The sequence below is a fragment of the Glycine max genome, chromosome 4, assembly GCF_000004515.6.
Source record: "Glycine max cultivar Williams 82 chromosome 4, Glycine_max_v4.0, whole genome shotgun sequence".
Lineage (NCBI taxonomy): Eukaryota > Viridiplantae > Streptophyta > Magnoliopsida > Fabales > Fabaceae > Glycine > Glycine max.
The window spans coordinates 49,231,119-49,258,548 of record NC_016091.4 but is presented as its reverse complement, the minus strand read 5'-3'; the positions used below and the strand labels follow the sequence as shown (position 1 = coordinate 49,258,548).

The 27,430-nt window shown below is 32.3% G+C and overlaps 3 protein-coding genes across 7 annotated transcripts; 1 reads left to right on the top strand and 2 right to left on the bottom strand.

Annotated features, from left to right (window-relative positions):
* Positions 1-2,317: 2,317 nt before the first annotated feature.
* Positions 2,318-6,243, top strand: LOC100808236 (probable pectinesterase/pectinesterase inhibitor 61). The gene is made up of 3 exons (XM_006578846.4): positions 2,318-3,287; positions 4,031-4,167; positions 5,318-6,243. Exons 1-3 carry the CDS (start codon positions 2,380-2,382, stop codon positions 6,016-6,018), a joined length of 1,746 nt encoding a protein of 581 aa, XP_006578909.1. The 5' UTR covers positions 2,318-2,379; the 3' UTR covers positions 6,019-6,243.
* Positions 6,244-9,313: 3,070 nt separating this feature from the next.
* LOC100812724 (phosphatidylinositol 4-kinase gamma 3) lies at positions 9,314-13,512 on the bottom strand. Of its 4 annotated transcripts, none has more exons than XM_006578845.4 (4): positions 13,229-13,512; positions 12,555-12,706; positions 10,918-12,443; positions 9,314-10,019 (listed from the first exon to the last, which is right to left on the bottom strand). In XM_006578845.4, exons 3-4 carry the CDS (start codon positions 12,289-12,291, stop codon positions 9,642-9,644), a joined length of 1,752 nt encoding a protein of 583 aa, XP_006578908.1. In that variant the 5' UTR covers positions 12,292-12,443; positions 12,555-12,706; positions 13,229-13,512; the 3' UTR covers positions 9,314-9,641. The 4 variants fall into 4 exon arrangements, with proteins under 4 accessions (XP_006578908.1, XP_014630434.1, XP_014630433.1 ...); XM_014774948.3 differs by having other exon boundaries at positions 10,918-12,449; positions 13,229-13,507; XM_014774947.3 differs by having other exon boundaries at positions 10,918-12,706; positions 13,229-13,510.
* Positions 13,513-21,087: 7,575 nt separating this feature from the next.
* On the bottom strand, positions 21,088-26,827 carry LOC100812178 (dipeptidyl aminopeptidase 4). Of its 2 annotated transcripts, none has more exons than XM_014774944.3 (6): positions 26,562-26,827; positions 25,320-25,788; positions 24,405-24,599; positions 23,734-23,763; positions 22,336-23,445; positions 21,088-21,846 (listed from the first exon to the last, which is right to left on the bottom strand). In XM_014774944.3, the coding sequence occupies exons 2-6, from the start codon at positions 25,743-25,745 to the stop codon at positions 21,295-21,297; spliced, it is 2,313 nt and encodes a 770-aa protein (XP_014630430.1). In that variant the 5' UTR covers positions 25,746-25,788; positions 26,562-26,827; the 3' UTR covers positions 21,088-21,294. The 2 variants fall into 2 exon arrangements, with proteins under 2 accessions (XP_014630430.1, XP_014630432.1); XM_014774946.3 differs by lacking the exon at positions 26,562-26,827 and adding an exon at positions 25,108-25,201 and having other exon boundaries at positions 25,320-25,434.
* Positions 26,828-27,430: the final 603 nt, after the last annotated feature.

Here is a 27,430-nt window from a genome sequence, read left to right as displayed (position 1 = left end):
CAATTGATAATTGATTGATTGCCAATTTGATTAAATTTTTTTTCTCAATTGCTAAGAAACGCATCCTTAATTAAACAAGTCATATTATCCAAATGAAGATTTTTGGTTGGATGGTGACAGATCGACTAGTAGTCCTCGAACGGGTAAGTAATAAGTAGTAAGCACCAAGCCGTACGTATACGTTAATTTTGCCATGGAAATTATACTAACCACCTTTGAAATTTTGTGAAATTACACGAACATTTTCCCATTTTTCAACATTTAGAAGAACCTCCCTCTTATATGTATTGTAATATATTTCAAACATTTTAAGGAAAGCATCGATATAATATATGAGAGACGTCAATCTAATATTTTTTAAACAATTAATAAGATTACAAACCAACTCACATTTAACAAAAAAATTAAAAATAAATAGAAAATAAAAATTTTAAAAATATAAATTTGACTCATTTTAAAAATTAATTAATTATGAGAATTATCTAATAAAAAAATATTTGTCCAAAATAATAACCTAATTTACATTTTAAGTCTCTTAAAAAATACTTTCCTACGTCATCTTTACTTTATTTATAATTCTATACTAAATTAAAATATTATATAATTATTTACAAACTATTAAATCATATAGAGATTACTTAATGTGAAGTGGACCAAGTGTAAATTTTAAAACACATTTTTTAAAATAGGTTATAAAAGGCTTGCAGGGACCGCAGGCTGGTCCATATAACCTGGGGATTAAACGAGTCATGCTAAAACATCCACAAATCAAACGATCTTAAAAAAATAAAACTAATATATCGTGCGAGTTGTAGACTTAACGGATAGCCCACAATATATTCAAACCCGTTTGCCCGGGTTTAGTAAGCAGTAAGCACCAAGCAGTATATATGTTAATTTTATCATGTACTTTTCCCAAATACTTTTAATTACCTGACATTTTTCAGACACACTTTAACATGCAACAATTAGTTTTATTAAATTCCAATTCAATAAATTAGTTCAAATACTTTTGATTAGTAAATTACAATTTTGAAATTAGTTTAACAATTAATTTTGCGAAATAACTTACCCCATAAGTATTGTACATACAAAAAACATTTTTTGATTCATGGATTTTAACGAGAAGGAGATAAAGTTGCCTATGGATACTCTATTTTCCCTAACTCATAAGTAAATCACCACCGTGTGAAATATGTCAACCACACTCTTGTTCTTATTCTTATATTTTAAGTAATTTTTGCATAAACGTTTTACAAAACAACAATTCTTTTGATAAACAATGCCTGCTACATCCTTGAATATTTTCCAATTTTGCATCCAAAATAAAGATTTCTCGTATCTTTTCTTGTATCTTTTATATTTCAATAGTTACATTACATATAATTCAAATATATATTTTTTGGTTACATATGAGAAACATTTTAATAATAAGTATAAAATTCGACTTTTAATAAAATAAAAAAATAATTATAATATTAAATTAAACATTTGGTTCAGAGCAGAAAGAGCAAATCAAAATCAAAATTAAGTACAAAAGGGAATTAACAAACATTTTCGGACATGATTATAAAGTGGAAAGGCGAGAGAATTAGCGAAAAAGATTAGAACGAAAAGGAAGGGATTGGATTATTGGAGAATTCACTTAACAGTTAAGATCATCATCATCGATCATGATTCATGCAGTATGCACGTCCCCTTTGTGTGGATTTCGCTTCCTTCTATTTCCATTGCCTATTTTAACTTGTAATCTACAAAATTTTCATTTCTATTTTTTATTTCCTGTACAAATATTTTAAAACAAAAAAAAGTATATTAAAAACAAGATAATATTTGTGTACATTAAATTTAAAAATAGAATATGAAAACAAAAATAATCAAGAAATCAAAGGCTTCCAACAAATATATATTCATATACTCAATCTTCACCTTGTCTTCCTTTTCATTTTCTATTCAATTTTTTTTTATCAGGCACATTGTTACTTTCTCTCTGGTTCTTTTCTATTTTTCCTTCTTATCCCTATGTTCCCCCTACTTAAAAATGTGGTGTACTTAATCTTTTCCTGTAATGTTTTCAACCTAGCTTGTGGAAAATTGTTCATCCTTAGGTCATACTTATCATATTCAGGTAAATAATTATTAAAGCAATAATAGAAAGTAGAAGTAGAAGCCAGTGTGTTGTACATTCAGTGGGCATACATAGTAGCAGCCAGCTAATTCCCTGCGACATGGACTTCACACCAACCTACAAAAAACACACTCACTTTTTCACTCCTCAGTAGTAGAAGTAACTAAGCACCGTCATTTATATAAAGGGCACCATATATTCATTATGTACACATCACCCTCATTCTCTCTCCAAAGAAAGAACACATCACAATGGAGTACGGAAGGTTAGGACCCTCTGATCCTGGTGGCTCCTCGCGCCTCAACCCTCCGAGATCTTCCGGGAGGAAAAACATTGTGTTTCTGTCACTCTTTGCTGTCTTATTAATAGCCGCGTCCGCTGTTACTGCAGTTGCCGTCCGCTCTCGCACCAAAAATACCGGAGGGGACGGAACTAGTCTCGGCAAGTTCACACAGGCCATTTCACGCACGTGCAGCAAGACACGCTTTAAGATGTTGTGCATGAAATCATTACTGGACTTCCCGGGATCTCAAGGAGCATCCGAGAAGGACCTCGTCCACATTTCCTTCAACGTCACGCTGCAGCACTTCTCCAAGGCGCTCTACTCTTCCGCCACCATCTCCTACACCGCCATGGATCCCCGCGTCCGCGCCGCCTACCACGACTGCCTCGAGCTCCTCGACGACTCCGTCGACGCGCTCGCCCGCTCCCTCAACACAGTCTCCGTCGGCGCCGTCGGCTCCGCCAACGACGACGTGCTGACGTGGCTCAGCGCTGCGCTCACCAACCAGGACACCTGCGCGGAGGGCTTCGCCGACGCCGCCGGCACAGTCAAGGACCAGATGGCCAACAACCTCAAGGACTTGTCCGAGCTCGTGAGCAATTGTCTCGCGATATTCTCCGGCGCAGGCGCCGGCGACGACTTCGCCGGCGTCCCTATTCAGAATAGGAGGCGGTTGATGGCAATGCGAGAGGATAATTTTCCGACATGGCTGAATGGGCGAGATAGGAGATTGCTGAGCTTGCCTCTGTCGCAGATACAAGCAGATATTGTGGTTTCCAAAGACGGTAACGGAACCGTTAAGACCATCGCCGAGGCCATTAAGAAGGTGCCGGAATATAGCTCACGCCGCATCATTATCTACATCAGGGCAGGAAGGTAAATATATAATGAGCTTAATTGTTACTGTATGTAAATTTTTTTATCATAATTTATTTTTATATTGTCATAAAATATACTCTTCTCTTTCCTCAAACTCCTATTATTATTTTTTTGCTTTTGACTACGTAACCAGTTAACTACTACCTCCTTTTTTAATCATTGTTGTTTTCATGTTTTGTATTAACTGAGTTTAAAAAAGTTTGTGGAGTGATTGCGTGGTGGACTTGTTGGTATTAAATCATCATGCTTGGACTTGTCACTGTAGTCACGTGAACACGAATTCAACGATAATATTTTTATCTTTCTTTTATTACATCACACCATTTTATTCATATTTTTTATTTTTCCATTTCATTTTCTTCATGCTCTTGCACTAAAAAAAAAAAAAAACAGAAGCCTACTAGTACTAGCAACATTATCTATGTAATTATGTAATATTGCGATCATAATGAATCCCATGTGGTGTAGGACAATGAACTGTTTACTACTGTCTCGATGACACCATCCTCATTAATTGATTTTGACATTTTAACGGTGAGAGTGTGTTGAAAATATATACTACAACTTAAGGATTGGATATTAAAAATTATTAAGTTGTTAAAATATTAAATATATGTTTATAAAGAATTAGCATGTGGATGGATATAAACGCCAAATATATATGAAGCATGTTTGGTGATGGCAAAGGTTCCGATAGATAAAGATCTAAGATTTTCTGTTGATGCAAATTTTAATTTCAGGTATGAAGAGGACAATTTAAAGTTGGGGAGGAAGAAAACAAATGTGATGTTCATAGGGGACGGGAAGGGCAAAACCGTCATCACGGGCGGAAGAAATTATTACCAGAACCTGACCACATTTCACACCGCTTCCTTCGGTAAATTCTTTCTTTTTGTCCTCTCCTTAATGTTTATTACAGTGCTTTGAGTGATGCAAGCAATTTGTAATTAAGCACTGCTTGTATTTTATAAATTTTCAAATTTTAAAATAAATTGATAAATGAATATATATTTAACCAAATAAATAAAAGTTAGCAAAATTAAAACTGTGAAAAAATATATGATAATTCTTGTTTTCAAAATTAAAATAACAAATTAAGAAAAACCTGTGTCATTTTCAAAATATTGTAAAAAAGAAAGAGAGAAAAACCACGAAAGCAAAAGGTCAAAAAACATGCACGACATGAGGTAGATCAGGGCAAGTTGCACGTGGTCTGTTATTCTAGGGTGCCATATTTATGATTCCTTGCTGTTTAGTTGCTTGTCTAGTCCAAGTGAGCGTTTGATCTCCACCACCACCAATTCTATTGTTTTTTTAATTACTTGTTTGAAAAAAAAAAAAGAGTAAACGAAGTCAAATGTTGAAGAGAATTCAAAACTACATCTATAGCCCAATCAATAAAGTCGTAAAACATGTAAAATAATATTCTGCACTATTAGATCTCGTGAACTTCCTCAAATTTACTTCCGTGGTAGTTTCTCTCTAATTATAAAAAAAAAGTACAGTTTATTTCTTTCACACTCTTGAGAAAATAATTTGAGCTGATTTGTTTTCGAATTATAGTTTTAGACAAGGTTTGGACTTGCAAACCTGGAACTTCCCTTTCCTTAATCTAAAATGGTTTTTTTCCCTTAATTTGAGCTGATTTGTTTTCTATTGTTCTTTCACACATTGTTTTTTTTTTTTCGTTTCTTTGTTTATAAATATTTGCAAAGAAAACGAGAAAAAAAAAATGGATCCCATCTGTGATCACCAAAACAAACGAACCACATCTTGACCTCATAACCACGTAATACACTTAAATATTAATGTTATCAAATTAAAGTAGCGAAATCAAATTATTGTTAGTGGGTCATGCAATGCTTGCGAAATCGATAAACAATGTCACATTTGTGTCCAGCATCAACAGAATATATCCATAAAGACAACAAGATCACTGGTTCACTACCAATAATTTAATTCAATTTCAACCACTAACACAATTTCACACTTAATAACAATAATGCTTGCTGATCCTGTGGTTGCAGCTGCTAGTGGTTCTGGTTTCATCGCAAAAGACATGACGTTCGAGAACTACGCAGGGCCGGGGAGGCATCAGGCGGTGGCCCTCCGCGTCGGAGCAGACCACGCGGTGGTGTACCGGTGCAACATCATCGGATACCAAGACACAATGTATGTCCACTCGAACCGTCAATTTTACCGAGAATGCGACATTTACGGAACCGTGGACTTCATATTCGGCAACGCCGCGGTGGTGTTCCAAAACTGCACCCTCTGGGCCCGAAAGCCCATGGCCCAACAGAAGAACACCATCACGGCCCAAAACCGAAAGGACCCGAATCAGAACACGGGCATTTCGATCCACAATTGTAGGATCATGGCCACGCCGGATCTTGAAGCATCCAAGGGTAGCTACCCCACTTATCTGGGACGTCCTTGGAAACTTTACGCTAGAACCGTCTTCATGCTGTCCTACATAGGGGACCACGTGCATCCACGTGGCTGGCTCGAGTGGAACACTTCCTCCTTTGCTTTAGACACGTGTTATTATGGTGAATACATGAATTATGGGCCGGGTTCAGCTCTGGGCCAACGGGTTAATTGGGCCGGCTATCGGGCCATCAATTCGACGGTGGAAGCGTCTAGATTCACGGTGGGCCAGTTTATATCGGGCTCGTCCTGGTTGCCCTCTACCGGAGTGGCGTTCATTGCTGGGTTATCAACGTAAGTTGATCCACTGCCACTGTAGACCCTTTTCAAAATCTTGGTTCATAGTTTAAAGTTTAAACCAAACCAATTTGCCCATATAATTTTTATTTGTGACTGTAATAAACTACAATATAGTTTTTTTATTTTATTTTCTTTTAACCCAATGATGATGATAATAAGGAATATATCATGTATGTAAACAGTGTTCAGTGTCATATATAGCACTTATTTTTTGCTTGCCTCACTCCACGTCAGAGTTGTTATAGTTGTTTTAGTAATATTATTTTCATTTCACCCGACATAAAATAATGGTAGTATCATAATCTATGCATCTTGGTTATGTGACGGGTGAAGATGTGCCTTTTTTTCCTCTAAAAAGAGCAACTTGTTAAAAGTCAACACTTGTCTAGTCTCTATCATTGCTAATGTTCATCACCACCACTTTTATAATAGTAATTCTATCATTTATATGTAAATTATACAGTTTTTTATACAATAAATTATTTGCTTTGTATTTAATGCTTACTCGTGTTATGTATTGACTACCAAGTACCAAATATACATAACAAAATGTTGTATTGTATTGTTGTACATTATACTTCTTTTTATTATCTCTCAATGCATATCAATCACATCGCAAAAGATTTAGAAAAGAAAAGAATGAGAAAGAGAAAGAAATATTTCATTAAAAATGTTAAATTCTATAATAAAAAGATATTAGTAATTGTTTCTTGACTTTCTTTTAAAGAGGAAAAAGACCAACGCAACTGGAGAGGAGAGTCGTGGAAAAACCGAAAAATACTTCGCGTTTGTCAGCTTTGCTTTCTTTCTTTTTGGTGGGGGATCCATCACGTTATCAGCATTCAACATGACCTCTTGACAAACTATGTTTCATGGATCCTATTTCTTTGATGAATCCCCACTAACATATCTTTCACATAATTGGGAGCTTATACTGAGGTTTCTTGAACAAATAATAATAATAATAATAATAATAATAATAATAATAATAATAATAATAGCAGTAGTAGTTGGGTTTCAATCAAAGGAATAGCTCTTGATATCAATTAAAACTGGACTGAAATTAATTTTATGCCGAGTTTGATACATTCAATTTTTGCTTAACTCAACTCTGTTTTAGAAATTTGAAGTGAATCTTGCTGGCCAGAATTTTAACGAAGAGGTAAGCTATTTGGATTAAATGACATGGTATCATTAAGCATTTGAATCAATTGATATAAAATTATTTTAATTTAATCAAAAGTTTTAAATTCGAGTGCTCAATGTACAATAGAATTATCTCTAATAAAATATACATGTAATTTAAAAAGAAATTAAAAACAGCATGTAGAAAAACACAATGAATGACTTTTTTGTCTTTATTGGATGTTGGAAGTTTACGTTTTTGTGCAATTGCCTGGAAACTTCATAGGAGCATACATGGCAAGCCATTAATTAATGGGGGCATCAGAATATCAGATAAGGGGTCCATTCTGGTATTATGTTTCCATCCATGTTCATGTTCAGATGTTCATATTAACGGGGTGTTTGGCTACGCGTCTTTTGGACACATGTGAAAGTTCTATGAAGTAGCTTTTGCATTGTTTTTAGAAAACCAAAAAAGAAAAATATTTGACGAGAAATTAAAGATAATCGTACTAAGCTGAAGTCTAATCAAGCACATGCTAATGTTTCATATTGGTCATAGCATATTGGTCAAGTATATGATGAGTAATATATAATGATACGAGTAATATATAATGACATGAGTAATTTTTCTTTCTTACATTCGGGTTGAGTTAGTTAGGTTTAGGTTGTCTTATTTATTCTAGTGATATTAAAAAAAATTAGTCCTAATTAATGTATATTGAGTTATTTGTTGATGTTTAGCACTGCAAAGTATGAACAGATTGACATAGGAATAAGGATGGATCCCGCCCGCCCCTTCTCTTTATATATAAGGAAAATTTACGATCTTATAATATATTGACAATTATATATGTCAAAGTTTATTTATTTTCATCTCCTTTAAATATATTTTTTAATACATCCCTGTATCTTGTCATAGATGAGATGAGAGAACTGCTTTAGGTAAAAAAAAAAAAAAGTCTAGTGTCAGTGGTCAATTTGTTATTTTTTTTAAAAAAAAGGGATTCAATGTAAAATAATTTAATAATTAACTTTTAGAAATTTAAATAAAATTAAAAGCTAATTTATATTTGTTTACAATTATAAAAATTATTTTTTTTTCTAAAAGAAGTAACTGATTTTATGGGAAATTATTTAAAATATTTTTTATTTTAATTAAATTCATGTTTTATTCAATTTTTATTATTTTTGAAGAGTTTAAATAACCACAACAAATAAATAAAATAAAAATAATTTGTTCTTTTTGAAAAATGTAACAAATGGTCCATAACTAATCGGTTAGACTTTGTTGTTTTTGAAACTGATACTTTAATCCAAAACTCTTATTTCATTTTACTTTTTTTTCCATTTTTTTTATTCTACCGAACGGTGTCTTACTAAATACATATAGATCTAGCATATGAGAAGGTTAAGCAAGCAATCTCAACATCTTGAGAATATTATGTGATAAGCAGGGGGAACAAGCGATCAATTGATTATGAACGCACCATGCTTGTCGGCAATACTTTACTCATTATTACGAATATTTTTCAGTCAACCATTATACTAGAAAATTGTTATCATAAACGTTTGGTTAATATAAATGATGATTTCATAAATAATAAAATCATATTATCAGAAAATGATAGAATTGATTGAAATAAAATGGCATTCCTAATTTAAGTTTGGTATGTTTTAGAGTGGAGTAAGTTTTTCTGTAGAAAAAAAATTAAAAATAGGAAAAATAAAAGTATAAGTTCCAAAAAATAATTCCTTTTACAAATTATACCTAAAACTTTCATAGAAAACGATAAGCTAAAGTGTAGCATGAATAGAACTTGATCATGGGATCAGGCTATATGTCATTTGAGCTATGGTTCTGTAGTTATAATTTTGGGTTATATGTTAAAGTAGATAGTTATACTACTAATTAATTAATAATAGAAACTTACAATTCTACCTACAAAAAATGTTCTCGCACATTTTTACCATTTACTGAGTTTTATTTTTAAAATTGAAGTCTTCCACCTAAGTTTAACAGATAATACAAATCCTTTCATTTGCACTCCCTACAATGTTCATTAACCTTGTTTCATTCCTTCCGAGCAGAGCTGCAAAATTTCCCTGCTCTACGGACAGAACCTCGCAGAATCTGAACATATTTTAAAGAAAAAACGCACCACGAATGGCAGAATTTGTTTCCTTTTTTCTATGATAAGTACAACTTTATTCAAACAATTTTATATTCACCAAAGAACATAAGAGGAATATTATTGCACAGGACTCCATAAACATTCCTGGTCAATATATTTCCATGTTATAAGAGATATATATATAAGAGAAGTCGATATTTGCAATACAAGCATCAAATGCTTGATTGGTCAATACAGAAGTTTTAACCACAGTCTACTAAACGAGTTTGATGGATCCTCTTTGAAGACGAAACAAGCACGACCACTTTATCACTGTATTATCAAAATAGTAGTAATAAGTATGTGAATTATGTATATTCAGTCACGGGAATAGCTCATCCAAATGACTATCCATGACCACTGAAACCAGATCAAGAAATGCAGCTTCACTTGCTCCAGGAAATGCCGCTTCCTCTGCTTCCTCAACAATCTGCTCAATGACAGATTTTTTCTTCAGTGTTTCTCTACACATGATGCTTCCTAAGGCGAAAGGAGTGAGTCCTCTCTCTGCACCTTTCAGAAGAAGCATGGTTGATATACGAAGGATCTGGGCACATTTAGGAGGAAGGTCCCATCCATGAAACTTCAAAAGCTTTATATCTTCTTCAGCATCCAGAGATTTTATGTAATCAATGGTGTCAGGAGAGTAAGGCTCCTTAGCTTGTGGCCAGTATAACCAGTCAAAAGTGCAGTCTTCAAACTGCAAAAGGGGAGAAAATAGAACAACTGAATAAGTAGAAGAAAAACAAGAGGGAAGCCAAACAATTTAACTCCTTTTCAGAGTAGCAACAACAAAGAAAGAAGAGTTGATAATTACTACAGTTTACTGCTAATGCCTTCGCCATGCAGAATAATCATATTCTGATTTCGAGAACCTCAGAAAACCATTTACAATGGAGCTTGAGAACTTCTTTAGATTGACTTATTTTGATGAATTTTTCATTTTGTAACTTCTGAGAGAGCTTTTGAAAAAAAGGAATGGTTATTTTCCCTATAAAAGTGATACCAAATGTACACTTATGTATGATAGGACAACATATTCCATAATAGACGTTCACACATATTATCAGGAAGGTTTGCTGAAAAATCAACCAAGGGAATAGAGACAGTGCAAATGCAAAAGAAATCAATTTGAGATTATTGAAAAGGATATGAAGTCTGAATAATAGGCTTTGCTGAAAATGATAGTAATGTTTTTGCTATAAAAAGTGTAAGAGAATTTCAGCAGCAGTTAAGAGAGGAATAAGAAGTCGAAATATATGTAGAATTAACCAAAACCAAAATCGAAATCAGAATATATGCAAAGTGTAGGAAATTTAAAGAAGAGTAAACACTCTACTTTTCATGCAGTCTAATGCCTTTGACAATCAGAGAAAAATGAATCTAATTGAGACTGTAATCTGTTAAGCAAATAACACTGAGATCAGTGGCGAAGTTGCACTTGGAATTTTACAGCATTTTAGCAGTTATTCTGAAGTAGACATGCACGAGAAGTAGATTTAAGAAGATACAGTGTAGTTGTCGATAACACCACCAGCTTAAAATATCCCTACAACTGGAAAACCGAACCAATGCATTTATAGTGGCAGAAAACTTACACTCTCAGGCAAGCAATAGCCATGATCAATTGGAATGAGGATAGTTTGACCGTCTTCACCATCCCTGGCAATCAAAATGTTCCCTGCATGCCTATCTGCATTTACCAACCTGATATCCAGCACAGAGATCTTGTGTACCTCTTCCACTGGAAAAGCACTAGGGCCCATGTCTTCACAACTTCCAATATTCCTCATAAACATCTGAAGAGATCCTATTTTAACATTAGCTGAATCATTCTGATAATCTTCAATATTATGAAATCCTTTATCAAGGCATTTGACCATGACTGTAGGAGGAACTCCAGCAAATCCGCCCTCCTCATTGTTATAATATGAGCGAGGTCCTTTCCTAGGATGATCCAAAATGTAAGCCGCAACTTCTCTCAATGCACCTTGCCCTACTCGTGTACCTTTCTTTAGCCCTTCACCATCCTCAGAAACAGGTAGGCCTCGAGGATTATTTATTGCCATTGGCTCCTCATCTATGGGCTTGAAAACAGACACATACTTCAAGCCAGAAGAATCTTGCATGAGATAAGCTCCTCCTGATCCCTCTGAAGATTGAATTGGTTTACAGCCTTTTTCTAATCCCTCCGAAGTGCTCTTAATTAGCTCTTGGATCACCAGTGGAATTTTGATGTTGGAATTCATAATAATTGGTTCCAGAACAAAATCTCTTGTTAATTGGCTCCTCTCCAGGACCTCATTTGTTACAGAGACTGACCCTAACTGGTCTGCATGTAAATTTGGTACCAGATTGTGCACATATGATGCTTCAATTGATAATTCAAAATCCTTGTCAACTGGTTTAGTCCTTACCTTGGCATCTGATTTTCTGACCAAAAAATGAATAACAGCATCATTGTCCTTACAGATATCTTCAATAAGTCTCTGGTCTTCAAGTTCCTCACCCTCACATATCAGTTCTTGATCCTTGTGATCCAAGAACCCTTGCCCTTTTTTTGCAATCTGCTGCTTCACATAGCCCACACTCCTACTCTTCTCAACATAAAGCCCAAACTCCTTTCCACACATAGTCCTAACAGTAATAGCTTTGAGATCAGAAAGCCTCAGCACCAGGTGCAAAACATTCCCATCACCAACACCATAATCACGGATACAAGATCTGTTACGAGCCAATTCCTTCCCTTCAAAAACCAGTTTCTGCTTTTTAACAAAAAATCCCTTGAAGGTTTGAATTCTCAGCTTCACTGAAGCAATTGAATCCGTCTTCATAATATGCATAGGAATCACAGATCCACCAACAGTTAGGTAAATCAAAATTGACTCCCTCAAATGAGGGCTGAAACAGCTGGTAAATTCACCACGGTTAAGAGATTCTTCACACACCGGATGAAGTGCCACACAAGCCATTATCAATTTACAGGTTCAAAACCTTGCTGGCTCAAAAATAAACAAGTTATGAACCTCAAAACCAATAGCAAAATTCAACCGATTTCCATCAGAGATTCAATAGGAAATCACAAAAAGATCAAATTCTTTTTTTTCTTCCTGATTCCTCATGCCTGAACCTAAGTAGCAAACAAGAATTAGAAGCCTAAAATATGTATATCCTAAGTTTCTTTCCAGAAACCAGGTCTCAGAGTCAAACCAAGACTTTTCAGAAAACACAAGACCTTGGAGAAATGAAGATCAGCTGATCAGATATCTCCTTGAATTGATTACATGATTTTTTTCGTAGCTGTCATGTTCTAATCTATGCTATAAGAAAATTTGTTGATGCTGAAAAAGGAAGGAAGAATTCCCTGCAAACTGGACTCCAATTAGCCTACAAAAGGAAAGAAATCTCCAGTCAGAGAAAATTAAATTCAATCAAAGAAAAAAAAAACTCAAACAATCACTTATAAACTTAACAATCAGTAAAATGGAAAATGTCTAGTTTAATTTCTCAACAATGAAGTAATATTCAATCAGATTAAAATTAAGTAATGTACTGTGCCTCACTTAAGTAATTTTCTTCTTTCCGATAACCTCAGCAAACGAGCAAAGCTGGAAGAGCTAAAGGCACAATAACATAACTCTCGATTTTCAATATCCGTAGAATCATACAGAAAAACCGAAACTCGGAAGAAGAAAAAAAAAGCAAACAAAAACGAAACAATTTCCAATGACATGCAAACGAAACATCAAGGCGAATCGGAGACGAGATGTTTTACATAAATTTCTTCCTACAAAAAAAAGCTACATATGCTGACAAATAGTACAATTCACGAGACGAATCTTAGAAGAAAAGAAAAAGCAGAAAAAAAGTATCTGAAACGAAAGGAATTAAAGTGAACAGAACGCTTACAGAGAGTGAAGCGAAATCGAAGAGGACGTTCATGTGCGATGACGGTGATATGAGAAATTAAGCGCCATTGCACGGATTTTCTCGGAGAATCGGAGATTTTCTCAGGTTCCTAATTTTCCGGGAAAAAAAACTCGACTCAGTGAGTCAGTGTCTCGAGGAATGCAGAAAATTAAGACTGGACGGACAGTGTAAAAAATACGGTTTCGAAATGAAATAGAATCTGCCAATGGGAGGTGCCATTTATAGGCGTGGACTCGACTCCATGACTTGTCACCGAAGTTAAAAACACGTTACTGAAAAAATTAATGTTAGTTATTTGAAAGACATTGGAATTGGACTGGTATCAATGCAGGATTTTGAATTCTTCTTAGAAAGAAAAGAAAAAATTAATTATGTAAAGGTTTTTTTTAACAAAATGTAAAGAAATTTCTAGAACACTGTTTTTAAGCTAAAAATTTAATATATGAATAATTCCAACTTTCTTTCCAATATTTCTCTATCAATTTTTTTATTACATGTATATGGTAGGTGTTTAATATATTTTATATTTTTAAGAGTTTTATTATTTATTTAATGAGATTCATATCTAATTAATTTCATAATAAAAAACATATTGCTGATATTTATTTCATGAAAATGAATTAGTTTTGAATGCAAAAATTTATTTAAGGAGACTGAGTTCAATATTACTGAAACCAATGACTAATTGATAGAATGTAAATTTTTTTTTACATAGAATGCAAGAAGTTAAGTTGATTGAATTTTTATCTTATTTTTACATTTTTTGGTTAATTAAAAAGAATGGTAAACGTGAATCAATTGAATGTCTAACGGCTCATAAGTGAGGTATTTCACGAACTTCATTCGTAAGAAATGACAAAGTTCATAGTCATAATTTAGTCGTTTATTTCATAAATCGTAACTCATTAATGTTAGTTATTTGAAATTAGTGTTGTACTATATGATTATATAAAATAAATAGTTATTTTTATAAAATTAAAATTGATAATAAATAAATGTTTTTAGAATATATTGAACTTATAATAAACATTTAAATTATAATATGATTAATTATTGACATATAAAAAAATTTAAAATTCAATTTAAAAATAAAGATAGAAGAGAATGGATTAAAATTAATAAATAGGTAGAAAATTAATATATAAACAAAGGTAAAGATGGAATAATTTAAGGTGATTGATAAAGAAATTTTGGCTAATTACAAAAATAATGTGTGCAATAAACAAGGTCGTGATAAGAATAATAGTATATAGAGTTGAGCGTTTGATGCCATAATTCCAGTTAAAATATTTCCTTTTTATTGACGTTTAAATTTTTTTTTTGTTTCATTTAATTATCATTCAATAATATTGATCAATGATAAAAAAACTCTAATAGTTAATATGTATTTTAAAACATTATTTAATAGGAGAGATAAAAATAAAATAAAAATTAATTAAAATTTTAGTTTTGTCAAAAAAATTAATTAATTACATTTGCAGATTAGGTAAAATATTACGTTTCTTTAATACACAGAGAATATTTCTTTGTGGAATGAATAATTAATAAATTACATGTTAAATTTAGTACTAAAACTATTTTCGGATTTTATTTCTTTAATACAATACATAAATTTATCGTTTAAGTCATTACAAAATTTAGAAGTTGATAAGTCCAAAAATCGGTGGTTAATTGTTTATTATTTTGACGTGTCTCCAAAATAGCAATTTTGTACCGACAGAAATTGAGTCAAATCCAAGATATTAGTCTTTCACAGCATTAGTTTTCTCTAAAAAAAGAGAGTTGTGGGGAAAAAATAACGTTTATAAATTTTTAAATTAATGAGTTTTCGTTTGAAAAAATATTTTTGAAAGTAAGTCTTTCTTTTAAAAAAATTCACGTGACAATAGAAGTTACCAATAGTAAGCTTGCTTTTAAAAAAAATCAAATGGTATGTTTTGGTTCTATTTGTTAGGCTTAGACAGAATAATATACGCGTGTCCAAATACATATTTATAATAAAATAATTTTGTCTAATTTTTATTGAAATAATTTTGACAAAATTAATATTAGTTGAATGGTTCTAAATTTCTAATTAAAAATGTTATTCTTTATATGTAATTTCAAAATTGTAAATTACATAGCACAATACAAATTAATCTTCAATTTTATTTTATTGTTTTTAAAGTATGCCCTAATCTTATATACAGTTTTTTCTTTAAAAGTATGCCCTGATAAATGAAAGAAATTAATCATTTATGTCTATAATTTTTTATAATCCTAATTATAACAGGAAGAATTCTTAATTTGATCCCATAGTTGCATAAAATTTACCTTTTTTCCAACACTTAAAAATCACCCTTTTTATCCGGTGCAAATATTATTTTTTTTGTCTTCGTTCTTGTTGCTAATGTTAATGGGTGTTGATATGACACTAAAATGTGTTGTCAGTTTTGTTTTAATTCTTATACCTAAAAAAAAAATTATGTGTTGGTTCTTATAATGGTACCAATTTTATCTTTTAGTCTCTACATTTAAAAATAGTTAATTTTAGTTTGTGTGCAAGCATTTATTTTTATTTTATTTTGCTTCCTGTTGTTAAAACAAATTAATATTATTAACAATGAATGACGTGGTAGTAAGCTGATATTGATGTGTGCTACGCTGTAAAACTACTAGTTTTAATCCATATACGAATACTTTTTTATATTTTAATTTGTATCAACACCTATCATCTTTCTTCCTTTTTCTTTTTTGTAATCAACACTTCCCCCTCTTTGTTTATTTTGTGTATTCTATTTCTTTTAAATTTCCTTGCATCGATTAATTCTCATTTCAAACACACTCTTGGACAAGACGAGGTAGCTTGCGAGTAGTGGTTTTTATTGGCACTCCTTACCATGACAAAAACTTGCCATATCATTTTAATCTTACTTCATAAAATGCCAAGACACATGGAGGTTGCCATTTTTATTTTGTATATCACATATTGCTTTTTGCCATGCACTGCTATCAAAAATTACCTTTAGCAACAATGTGTGGCTAAAGTATTTTTATTTTCAAATGTCAAACCGTTTAGCAACTGCCGATTTTTTTTTTTTTATTTTGTCAATTTTCCATTGCCACTTTCAATTTTGGGGTAGTGTTAGAAAACCTATAGTAAATGGAGTCACATTACATGACACAAAAACCCAAGCGATTGAGATGATGAAGTAAGTCTCTGCCATTGCAAGGAATTCCAAAATAAATCGCTATTCGCAGGTTATCTCGTCTTATCTAAGAAGTGCTTCTGAACTCTACAGACTCTTAAATTTAAAGTCAATGAGAATTAATTAATGTAAGGAAATTTTAAAAAAATACAGACCAGCAAAATAAAAGAAAAAAGGGGTGTTGATGAGGAAAAATAAAATAAGGAAATAGATAGGGGAGATGAAAAGAAATGGGAAGAAGAAGAAAGGGAAGAAGTGTTGATAGAGAGTAAAATATTAAAAAAAAAGCTCGTATAGGGATATACATGTAAGCATACGAGAATAATTTGATGTAGTCGAGAGAACTTTTTTTCCTTGTTTCAAGGATAATATATGTAATGCACTTCTAAAAGAGGGAAGAGAAAAAACATTATTAAAAGTTTAATGACTATGTATTTATAGCGTACAATTATATTATTATCAATATAAAATATAATTTAATATAAAATGTAATTTTAACAATTATTACATCATTTTATAAGTTGATATAAAATGTAATTTTTATTAATTTAACTATTGAATTATATTTATATATTATTAAGATTATTTGTATCAATTTTTTTCAAAATTAAATAACAATAAAAATATATTCAAATGATTCATATTTTAATATATTTTGAAATATTTATATTATATTAATTTTAATTTGTATGAATAAAATAATTAATAATTTTATATTAATATGAAAATTTGTATATGTAATTTATGTAAAAGAACTTTCAATCTAATGATCAATTTTAAGAAAATATTATTCATTTAAAAGTTATAGAATGATATAATAATTATCAAAGTTATACTGGTATAATTTGATCCTCCCCTCTTTATATATTATAATGATAAAAAATGATTTTACATTAAAACATATTATCTTATAATAAAATTGTGATATTAAAATTTATTGAGTTATTATCAATATAATTCTTATTTATTGGTTAAAAAATATTCATTAGATTATAACTGATGTTATTATATTTGATTATTACTTAAACCAATTAATTTTATAAGTATTTTTAAAATAAAATTTAAATTTGTGATAATATTTTAAAAAAATAATTTTATTATTATTATTGATTTTGAGGTAGGGTTGAATATTATGTGTGAACAACTCTTTTAACAAGAATTTAAACCTTGATAGATATGATTCCAAATTGTCACGATATTTTTCTTTAAATTTGAATTTGAACGTGCTTTCTGAATCATTTGAAATCCTATGTGGCCATACGGAATAACATCTTTATTATATGAATGAGTATATAGTGCAGCTGGTACAGATGAACACGCAATAGTCTTTTTTATTGTTTCCAGTAGTGTTGGCTTTATTTATTTAAGTTGGGCATGGCTGTTAAATACAGAATTCGTATAATGAGTATTTTGTATCAGTCATTGGCAATTCCTGTGCTACAAGGGTGGGGAGATGCCATGTGTCATTGTGTCTTGTATGTGGAAGGTTGAAAGTTTGGTATTGGCAATGTGTCAAACAGAAAGTGGGCAGGGATATATTTGTTGTTCTCACAGAATGTCGTTCTTAATTTTGGTAGCAGAGTTGGGTGGCATAAAAGCAAGGATGGGAGGTTCAGGGGTGCAAAATATTTGTAATCAGATGTTGTTATCATGTTCACGCACATCTTGTACTTTGAACTCACTTTAATAGTATCTTTATTTTGCCTTGGAAAAAATAGTGTCTGAATTTTCATAAAGATTTATGTAGGGACAGGTTGGTTCATTTTAAAGTTAAATAAAATTCATTTTAAATCGTTAAATATGATTTAGATTAATTTTAATTATAAATTTTATTAAAACATGTTTTTTTTATTGAAAATAATTTTCTTTATGACAAACAAGCAGCAACATAAATCCAACTAATATTTGTTAGTTATAGTTTTGAACTTTTCTTTTTTAAACTTTTCTTTTTTACTGGTATCTAGCTAGCTCTAAACTCTAATTAACATCAGTATAAAAAAATGCTTTAAACTAATACAAATACAAAACAAATTACATAAAAAATGAATACTAATAAAAAAAACATATATAAGATATTAGTGGGACTCTAAATTTATCCCTTAGTATCAATATTTATCCGTTAACTATGTTTTGGTCAACCTTTAAACCTTTTTATACGAATGCGAATTGTTTTCCATGATTGAAAAGTTTGTTTGTTTGTTTGTTTTTTTTAAATGCAATTTGACATTGGATCGCAAATTCTTACACAATCCATGCATTATATTCCACGTTAACGTTGTATGCCTCCAATTAGGAGGATTGAATCACTAAAAATATTAAAATAAAACCTAATCACTAGTGAACAAAGGTCTTTTATGCTATGTTTGAATTTCAGAATGAAAATAGAGAGGATGAAAATAAAAATAAAAATTTCTCTTATTTTTTCCTCCCGTGAACCTAACACGGCTTTCCTTAGTTTTCCAAGTGAGATGATGATATTTTTATAACATTAATATAGACTTTTTAAATAGGTTGATAGAAAGGCGATTAATTTTTGCCAATAATAAAAAGTCATTTTACAAAATACACTCTAGATCGATTATATGAGGAGTTGATATTTAAAAATATTGAAATCAATTCATTAGCTACCAATCTAGAATGTGAACGTTTTGACTTAATTATGCTTTTGATATTTTAGATATTACAATTGTACGATTTTAATCCTTTATATTTCAATTATGCCAATTGAGTTTTCCAAATATCATAAATATTCAATTTTAGTCTCCAAAATTTTAGTTATCCACTGAGCCTTTCAGGTATCATAAGAAATTATATTATCGACATACTTTAAGATGATATTCAGTTAAAACTTGCTAATATAGTCTAATTAAAGAACAAGTTGGTGTATGCTAGCAATCCCCACAATCATTTGTCGACTAAATTCACTTGATTTTTAATCAGAATACTATTTGTGTACTTTAAGAAAATCTCTAATTATAACTTGTTAACATCATTAATTAAAAATAAGTGTATGTATATTAGCAAATTTTGTATATAACATTGTATTAGATATGAATATAAATACATCAGTCTATCAAGTTTAATAAGTTTTATTTAAGGCTTAAGACTTGACCTTTTTAAAAAAGTTTAAGCCTAACTTAGACCAAGTCAAGCTTTTTAAGCCTAATAAAAATGTCTAACCTCTTTCCACAAATATCCTTAAGGCCAAGTTGGTTGCCTTATTTACTCTCCCCTCAAAGATTAAGGCTCATGTACCATCCAGACCCTTGGAAGGCATTTGTTTCTAGCACTCCCACTATTGCATTCCAGAAAGTTCATTCCAAAATGAAAATTTGCATTTTGAAATATGCTTTTCAGAATGCAATAGGAGGTGCAAAATGCAATAGTTCCCTCGAAACCACCCTTAAGCCCTACTAGTCTTCCAGCCCAAGTAGCATCAATTGACCATGACTTTTGCTCCACGCCATGAAGGCATAATAGAACACCCAACAACTTCACAATTGAGGCTAAAACTTCCTTTGCTTCCTAACGTGTCTCATTGCTGTCCAGAAAGTCCAATCCGATATGCAAGTAGGAAGCAACATCCCACAATCGATCTCTAAAGCTTATTAGGTTTTGGATATATTAGTTCAATGCTATAACAACCCAGGGAGCCTTGCGTGATCGTTTTTTTAATAGCTTGATTTGAACCATGTTTGAGTTTGTAATCCGGACTATCTAATGTACAAATTAGAGCACCTAATATTAAGTGACATTTATTAATTAAGCATTACCTCCTTTTCTTTGACATTAATGAGGCGACTACTATTAACCTCCCATTAAATGGTTAAACAAGAGTGAGTGACCATTACACAACATTGTAGTATCCATCAATTACCCTAAAAGCATCTCCAATGGAAATTTCTTAAATGTGTTTTTTAAGTTACTTTTTATGTAAGAAACTTCAAGAAACTCACTTTTATATGTTTTTTTATTTTTATTTTCACTTAATTATAATTATGTTATGTGTCAGATAAATATTGTTTTTTTATTGTTAAGATATAATTTCTTCCACAAGATACAAATCTTTATTTTTAAGAAACTGTCCCGTTACATAGATTTGTTCCAATGAAGAAGAAATTATAAGAAACATTTTCTTCATTTAAAAAATCCTTCAAGAACCTCCGTTAGACATTAGAGATGCTCTTAAGAGATGAAATCAACTCTTCTATAATGAGAAGACTTTTGATGTTAAACACATTGGCCTCTACCATCAACAAACGGCAAAACGGCAAAATTGACATACTCAACCATCCTTATAGAGGAAATAATTATGGTTTCTTCAACGGCAACTTATATATGTGTTTGACCTTTCAGGAAAATTCCAGCATTGGTATGGTACTAATATTTTTGGTTTTTCTGGATGAATCATATATTTTTCTTCAACTTTTTTTAACTTCAATTATTATTAAGCAAAGGCAAGAAAGGAGAAGTGCCAAAGGAGGGGGGGAACAATTCCTTGTAAGCAGTACGAGGAATTATAAGGTTAACTTGATGGTGAAAAAGAAAGAAATTATAAGGTTGACTTGATGGTGAAAAAGAAAGAAAGCAAACCGTTCATAAAAAAAAAAGGCTATGTGGACAACTCCTCCATATACAAGATCTAGACTATTTGACTTTTAAAGGCTTATTCAGTTATTTGATACCCAGAAGAGTTTCTTGTTAGGGTGTGTGAAGTGGGCCAAAATAGCCATCAAAGTAGCTTATCAGCTTTAAGGCAAGAAGAAACAAAACCAATTCTTTTGGGTAAAAGAACTTCAGAAACCACTTTGCCCATTCAACTAAACACAACAATGAAAGATGAATTAAAAAGTCATGTTACAGATTCCTCTGAATGAAGTCCCACATCCTCCCTTCCATGTAAACTCGGTCACTATGACGCCGAGGCATGTGCCGTTCATCTGGGAAAACTATTAGCTCATATGATTTTCCAGCTGCCACAAGTGCATTGATAAGTCTTGCAGTGTGCCTAAAGTGAACATTCTCATCAATCATGCCGTGCACAAGCAACAACCGCCCTTTCAACTGGTGCACTTGGTTCATAACAGAACCGCTTTCATATCCTGACTTGTTTTCAGATGGCAACCCCATGTACTTCTCTGTGTAAAACGTGTCATATCCATCCCATGATGTAACAGGGGCACCGGCTATTGCACACTTGAAGAAATCTGGATATCTTGACAGTGTCATGGCAGAGAGATACCCGCCGTAGCTCCATCCGTACAACCCAATGTGACCAGCTTTTGTAAGCCCTTGTTTGACAAGCCACTCTGCTCCGGTTAGCTGATCATCAGCATCAATTTGACCAAGTTTTTGTTTTAAATAGCTTTCAAATTTCAACCCCCGTCTCGCAGTTCCTCTGTTGTCTAACTGTAAACAAAGAGAGCAATATTTAACTTGGAAGGATGAGCAGGACATATAATTGGAAACAGATAGAGGCAAAACCTATATTTTTCCATGCTACATTTTGTAAAAAGTGGGCAAATCTGCCCTGTTTGTTAGAAAAGGGAAAAACATTCCCAATATAAAAGCTCAAGGGTCAAGAACCTAAGCATTTGGGACCATCAAAGCACTGCTACAACCATTGAGCATACAAATGGGAAATATGAATTGCAAGGGTGAATACATTTTTGGATTTTCGTAATTGAAAGCATGTTCTGTCACTATTAAATATGTGGATTGCCCATCTCAATCATATTACTACCGGTGGTTCGTAAATGAGATTCAATATATTGCAACTATGTCCTATATGTTTGAGTTTCAGCATGCGACTGAATCATAAAAATCTGGATGCATATAAATTTAAAAGCAAGCAAAAAAAAAAGTGAACCATAATCATGTAAAATTCAGGGAACTGACCTTCCAAACTAAGATGCCTTGGTTTCTCAAATATTGTGCTCTCAGATCAACTGTACTTAGCCAAGAGTTACTAACAAGCTGTACACTTGGACCACCATAAACATTGATCATAGTTTTGTAAGGTGGAGGTCCAAACCTTGAAGCATCAGGCTTATATAGGGCTCCATACAATGTAGTGCCATCATTAGCCCGTATTTCAACAATCTCCGGTGGCTCAAGTTGAAGCTTTTTGAACCTTGGAATTGTAAATGACTGCTCATATAAAGGCTTGATTAAACTTCCATCTTCCAACGAGCACAGTAACACCCTAGGAGGACAACCAAGGGAATCATGAATATCAACAAAATTTCGCATATGATGATCAAGGACCACAATGTGCTTCCCCTTGCTGTGCGTAAGTCTGACAGGGACCTGAAGTGGTTGACTTCCATCAACAAAAAGTTTGGAACAATACAAATTGGACTCCAGAGGACCATCTAAGGTCCCAGTAAAATATATTAGACCTGTAGCCTCATTCACACCGGCAATTTGCTCAACCATCCATTCACCTTCAGTGATGGGTCCTAAACAAGTCCCATTTGCATCATGAAGATAAAGATGTCTAAATCCTGTTTTCTCACTAGCCCAGATAAATCCACCCGAAAATTTGGTAACTCCTTTATCAAGAGGTGTGAAACAGTCATGTATATTGATCCAACTGCTGTTTTCTTCGAACAATATATTTTTCCTTTGGCCTGTTCTAATATCAAACTTAACGATCTTTATTTTAGTGTGGTGCCTGTTCAAAATCTGAGCAGTGAGAATGTTTCCATGCATCCAATTGACTCTTGCCAAATATTCCTCCTCATTGTTTTGCTGTTCTGTGCCCCCGCAGAGAAGATCCATCCAAGTAATGGAGCTTCCAGCTACTGAAACAACCCCAAGGCGCACTTTAACATTTGAAGCTCCTGCAAAAGGATAAGGGTGGTCTTCCTGTGCCTCTAAACCGACTGAGCTCTTCCCTTGGTGCATAATTCTAAAAAGTGGTATTTCAGAAGAATCAACTTCAGTGAAAGCAATATATTTACTGTCCAGTGACCACCAATATCCAGTTTTTCTATCCATCTCCTCCTGAAATCCGAAAAATACATGTTATTGGCAAAGATAAAAACCATTCCAGGGCCAGCACATAACATATTAAGCTTTTTAGAAGAGTTAGTTCTTGTCACTGTAAAACGTACGGAAAATTTAACAAGCTAAGGATGAAATCATAAAAAATGAGATCATTTCAGAACCTATCTATTATGCAACTCACCCGGTCAGAAGTAGAAGGAAGGACTAATTCATACAAGGAATGCAAAGCACCATATTTAGTCTAAAAATGTATATAAAAGTATCTAATTTTAAAGTAAATCTCACCTGAGCTATATATTCTGCAAGCCCATGAGTCTGCAACACATAAACCCAATGTCAAATTTTCTCAGACTGAAATAATGTAAGAGTCAAACAAAACATTTCAACTACTGGAAAACAAACTAAAAGCTTTATGCAATCATTTGAATGACAAGTCTACAAGTTCAAGCCTAAGGTCTATTGGATGATCAAGAGTAATTTGACTCTTTTGAAGTTCCAGTTTTCAAATATCTTAATCCAATCAAGCTTTATGTCATAAATAAGAAAAGAAAAACCTTAGAGTCCTACTAGAGATTGACCCTAGAAGAGAATCAACACTGCACTAAACTATCATTATCCAGGCCATTGGCAGCAAGGACAGAAGGACCAAGCTGAACCAAATTCAGCAGTGAGATGCCTCATACTTGTAATGAAACACATATGACAGAGTTAAAAACTTTAAATAGGATATGTGCAGCTGATTTGAAGATTTAAAGTAGGTGAAGCTTACAATGTTTCAAAAGGACACATAACCATATAATATTTTAATTGCTAAAATATTTTTCTTTAAAGATATTTTATCTTAAAAGATTACATTAATTAGTCAGGTGACTTATATAAGAATCATAAATATCTTGTAGAACTCAAATGCATTTAGCAATCCAATACAGAAAAGAACAGCCAAGTGCTGAACTTACCAAACCATTTTCTTTTGCCCCATGGGTCAACTGCTTTGATTCATTAGACAAGAGATTCAGAACATGCAACTCACAGTCTCTTACATAGGCAAGCATTGATCCATCTGGAGAGAGATGTGGATCAATAATGGGTGAACCTAATACACTTGGAAGCTTGAGCTCTGCTTTTGAATGGGGAATGTCCTGAATATAAATCTGTTCATAGGGAAAAGGAAATAACCATAAGAAACTTGACTATTTCAAGTAAATAATCAATATCATATTCAATGTAGTATAAAATACAAAATGAGAGAAAAAAAAATCATTCTCATACACACCTATTCAAAACACAACAGAATATAGAGTTTGGCATAACATTGTTATATACATATAAACAAGATTCCAACCTATATTAGTATCAAGTATGGAATAAGCCTAGTCAATTTCAATGGCAATTATGGGACGCAAATCATTGTAGTTAACACAGCTTCCAAAATCAGGTACAAGAAGCTCAGTTTTTATAAAGAAATTGAAGAGGTTAGTAAATAACTCGAGAAACCTCCTTTCAACTATGCTAGACAATTGCAGAATGATAAGCCACCCTATACAAAAAGAAGAAGAAAAACAAAACAAAAATCAGCATTTGAGGCTTCAGTTAATTTGTTCATATAGAACATCTAAATGTTGACAGCTTGTTCCAAGCAAGTGTTAGAAAGGGACTGACATCACACTTCAAGAAGGGGATAACGTTCTGGTGGCAATGAGGCATCATGGTGAGATTATTGGAGTAATGTGATCTATGTGCTTCTGAAGTGTTCCTAACAGGTTAAAGTACTAAAGTGTAAGATAAATGTTTAAAAACTATTACCACTTTTCTCTCCTGAATAAAAACATAAGACAACATTTTAAATCAATTGCAGGATAAAGGGAACAAACCCCAGCAGGCAGTGGCACCATGACTGCTTTCCTTTTTGAGCTTGTCTTCACCCATTCATACCGTGTCACACCTAAACCACGCTCCCTCAACCTCTCCCGCCTCAACTTTTCTTCCGGAGAAATATTACTTTCATCGAGTCCACCATCAGGGGGACTGAATAACAATTCTTGTGTATTGGTCTTCAGATCAAATGCATAAACCTTTCTGTTTAAAGAGTTATCAGGACTAAATAAATAAGAAATTAAACTATCATCGGGACTAAAACTTATTGAAGTTGGCGACACATATCCGGGCAACGGGTATTGTACAATCTCTTCAACAGGGAAAAGAATGTTATCATCAAAATTCTGCGGATCATTTGAGTCTGTCACAGGCATGCTGAAAGGCAGTGGTTTTTGACGTTTTGGATTCCTCTTCTCATTCATCAACTGATTGCATTAGAGATACACATACAGGTATGAGATTGAACTGCAAAAGAGCATGGGTAATTATGCCAGCAATAAAAATAACAATTTTACTACAAAGACAATAGCAAGCGTATTAATAGTTTAACAACATTTACACCAAGATTCAATTACAATGAAAATTAACAGAGAGGAATTAAAGGACTCTTCAATGCTTAATTACGAATAATTCCTCTGCCATTGAGCCTGACTGAATGTGCTCGAAAGACCAAAATAACAGAAGTTTTATTTTATAAGAGAGGACATAAAATCATTAGAAGGTAAAAACTTGAGAATATTATTCAGGTGGAGAACAACAAAGTAAAGGAGACCAGAAACATAAATAAAAAGGGACAAAAGAAGGTAAAAGGTTACCCTGATATTGACAGGCACGAATAACTTGAAACTGGTTTTAAGTTTAAGCTTCTACGTATATATTAAATTAATGCAGCATGACTAAAAATAAACGAAGAAAACCTTGGAACCCAAGCAAGATAGAAGATTGAGTAAGTAACAAATCAAAGAAAAGAATGCGAATTTTTAGTTTATTTGGTTTTCACTTCATCTCATAATAGATTATAATAAACCAGAACCTTTTTCAAAGTCCCTTATGACCACTAATGATGGCAGAACCATTAAAACCTTATAAGTCAATCCACTGTAACCGGATCCGATCGCAAGCTGTGTATGGGACTGAACCCAGAAAACCAAAAAAAATAAAAGACAATTTTTTGATTGACTAACGTTAATTAAAGCTAACCCAGCTTTTGTTGAGTATCACGATGATTAGAATCTAACCTGAATGAAAGACGGGTAGGATCTGCCATGAAAAGGAAGAAAGGTTTAGTTGGAATATTTTGGATTCCTAGAGAGAGAGAGAGAGAGATAGTTTGACGGGAAATGAGAATCTAAAGGCAAATTTGATTGGGTTATATGCGAGTTTAAGGTTTAAGGTTTGGTGGAGAAAGAAGGAAGAGGATGAACTATGTTGTTGTTCAATGTTCAGTTGGTGGCGTTGGACTCTGATAGATAAATAGATAGGGAAACAAATGTTGAATAAAAAATTGCTGAATTTATATTTATTTAATATTATATATATATATATATATATATATATATATATATATATATATATATATATATATATATATATATATATATATTGCCGTAAAAGAAAGGTTTTCGTTCGATTTCGATGTTATCAAACACAGGCGAAGAGGACAGACGGGGGTGGGGGGGTGATTCCGTCCGTGGCCATCTCGCCCTAGTAGTTCATTAATAAATAATAATTGCATAGATAACGATAAAAATGAAAAAATAATACTCAAATGCAAATCTTAAGAAAAAATAAATAGTACTAGTTTTTATTAAAAATATTTATTATATTTATATATATTATATGTATTATTTAATATGTATTTTTTTAAGTAATTATTATGACCTTCTCATAACTACTAATCTTCTAGTTTTTTTTTAATTTGATTATTTTAAAGTGAGGAAGTGTACTTTAAAAAATAAAATATGCTCATAATTATTAGTAATTAAAAAATCATCACTTAAGCATTGTGATAAAATCAATATATACATATATATATATATATATATATATATATATAAATTATGGTTATTATTGTGTTTTATTCTCTAAAATGCACTCCTGTCACTTT

What these genes read in the sequence shown, in the direction of transcription:
- LOC100808236 (XM_006578846.4), top strand. Translation starts at nt 2,380, where the DNA reads ATGGAGTACGGAAGGTTAGGACCCTCTGATCCTGGTGGCTCCTCGCGC. An exon ending in ATCTACATCAGGGCAGGAAG is followed by an intron (nt 3,288 to 4,030) that starts GTAAATATATAA and finishes TTTTAATTTCAG; the next exon opens with GTATGAAGAGGACAATTTAA. An exon ending in ATTTCACACCGCTTCCTTCG is followed by an intron (nt 4,168 to 5,317) that starts GTAAATTCTTTC and finishes CTGTGGTTGCAG; the next exon opens with CTGCTAGTGGTTCTGGTTTC.
- LOC100812724 (XM_006578845.4), bottom strand. Translation starts at nt 12,291, where the DNA reads ATGGCTTGTGTGGCACTTCATCCGGTGTGTGAAGAATCTCTTAACCGT. An exon ending in GCTATTGCTTGCCTGAGAGT is followed by an intron (nt 10,020 to 10,917) that starts GTAAGTTTTCTG and finishes CCCCTTTTGCAG; the next exon opens with TTTGAAGACTGCACTTTTGA.
- LOC100812178 (XM_014774944.3), bottom strand. Translation starts at nt 25,745, where the DNA reads ATGAATGAGAAGAGGAATCCAAAACGTCAAAAACCACTGCCTTTCAGC. An exon ending in TGGTGCCACTGCCTGCTGGG is followed by an intron (nt 24,600 to 25,319) that starts GTTTGTTCCCTT and finishes CCCTATGAACAG; the next exon opens with ATTTATATTCAGGACATTCC. An exon ending in AAGGCATCTTAGTTTGGAAG is followed by an intron (nt 21,847 to 22,335) that starts GTCAGTTCCCTG and finishes CTTTGTTTACAG; the next exon opens with TTAGACAACAGAGGAACTGC.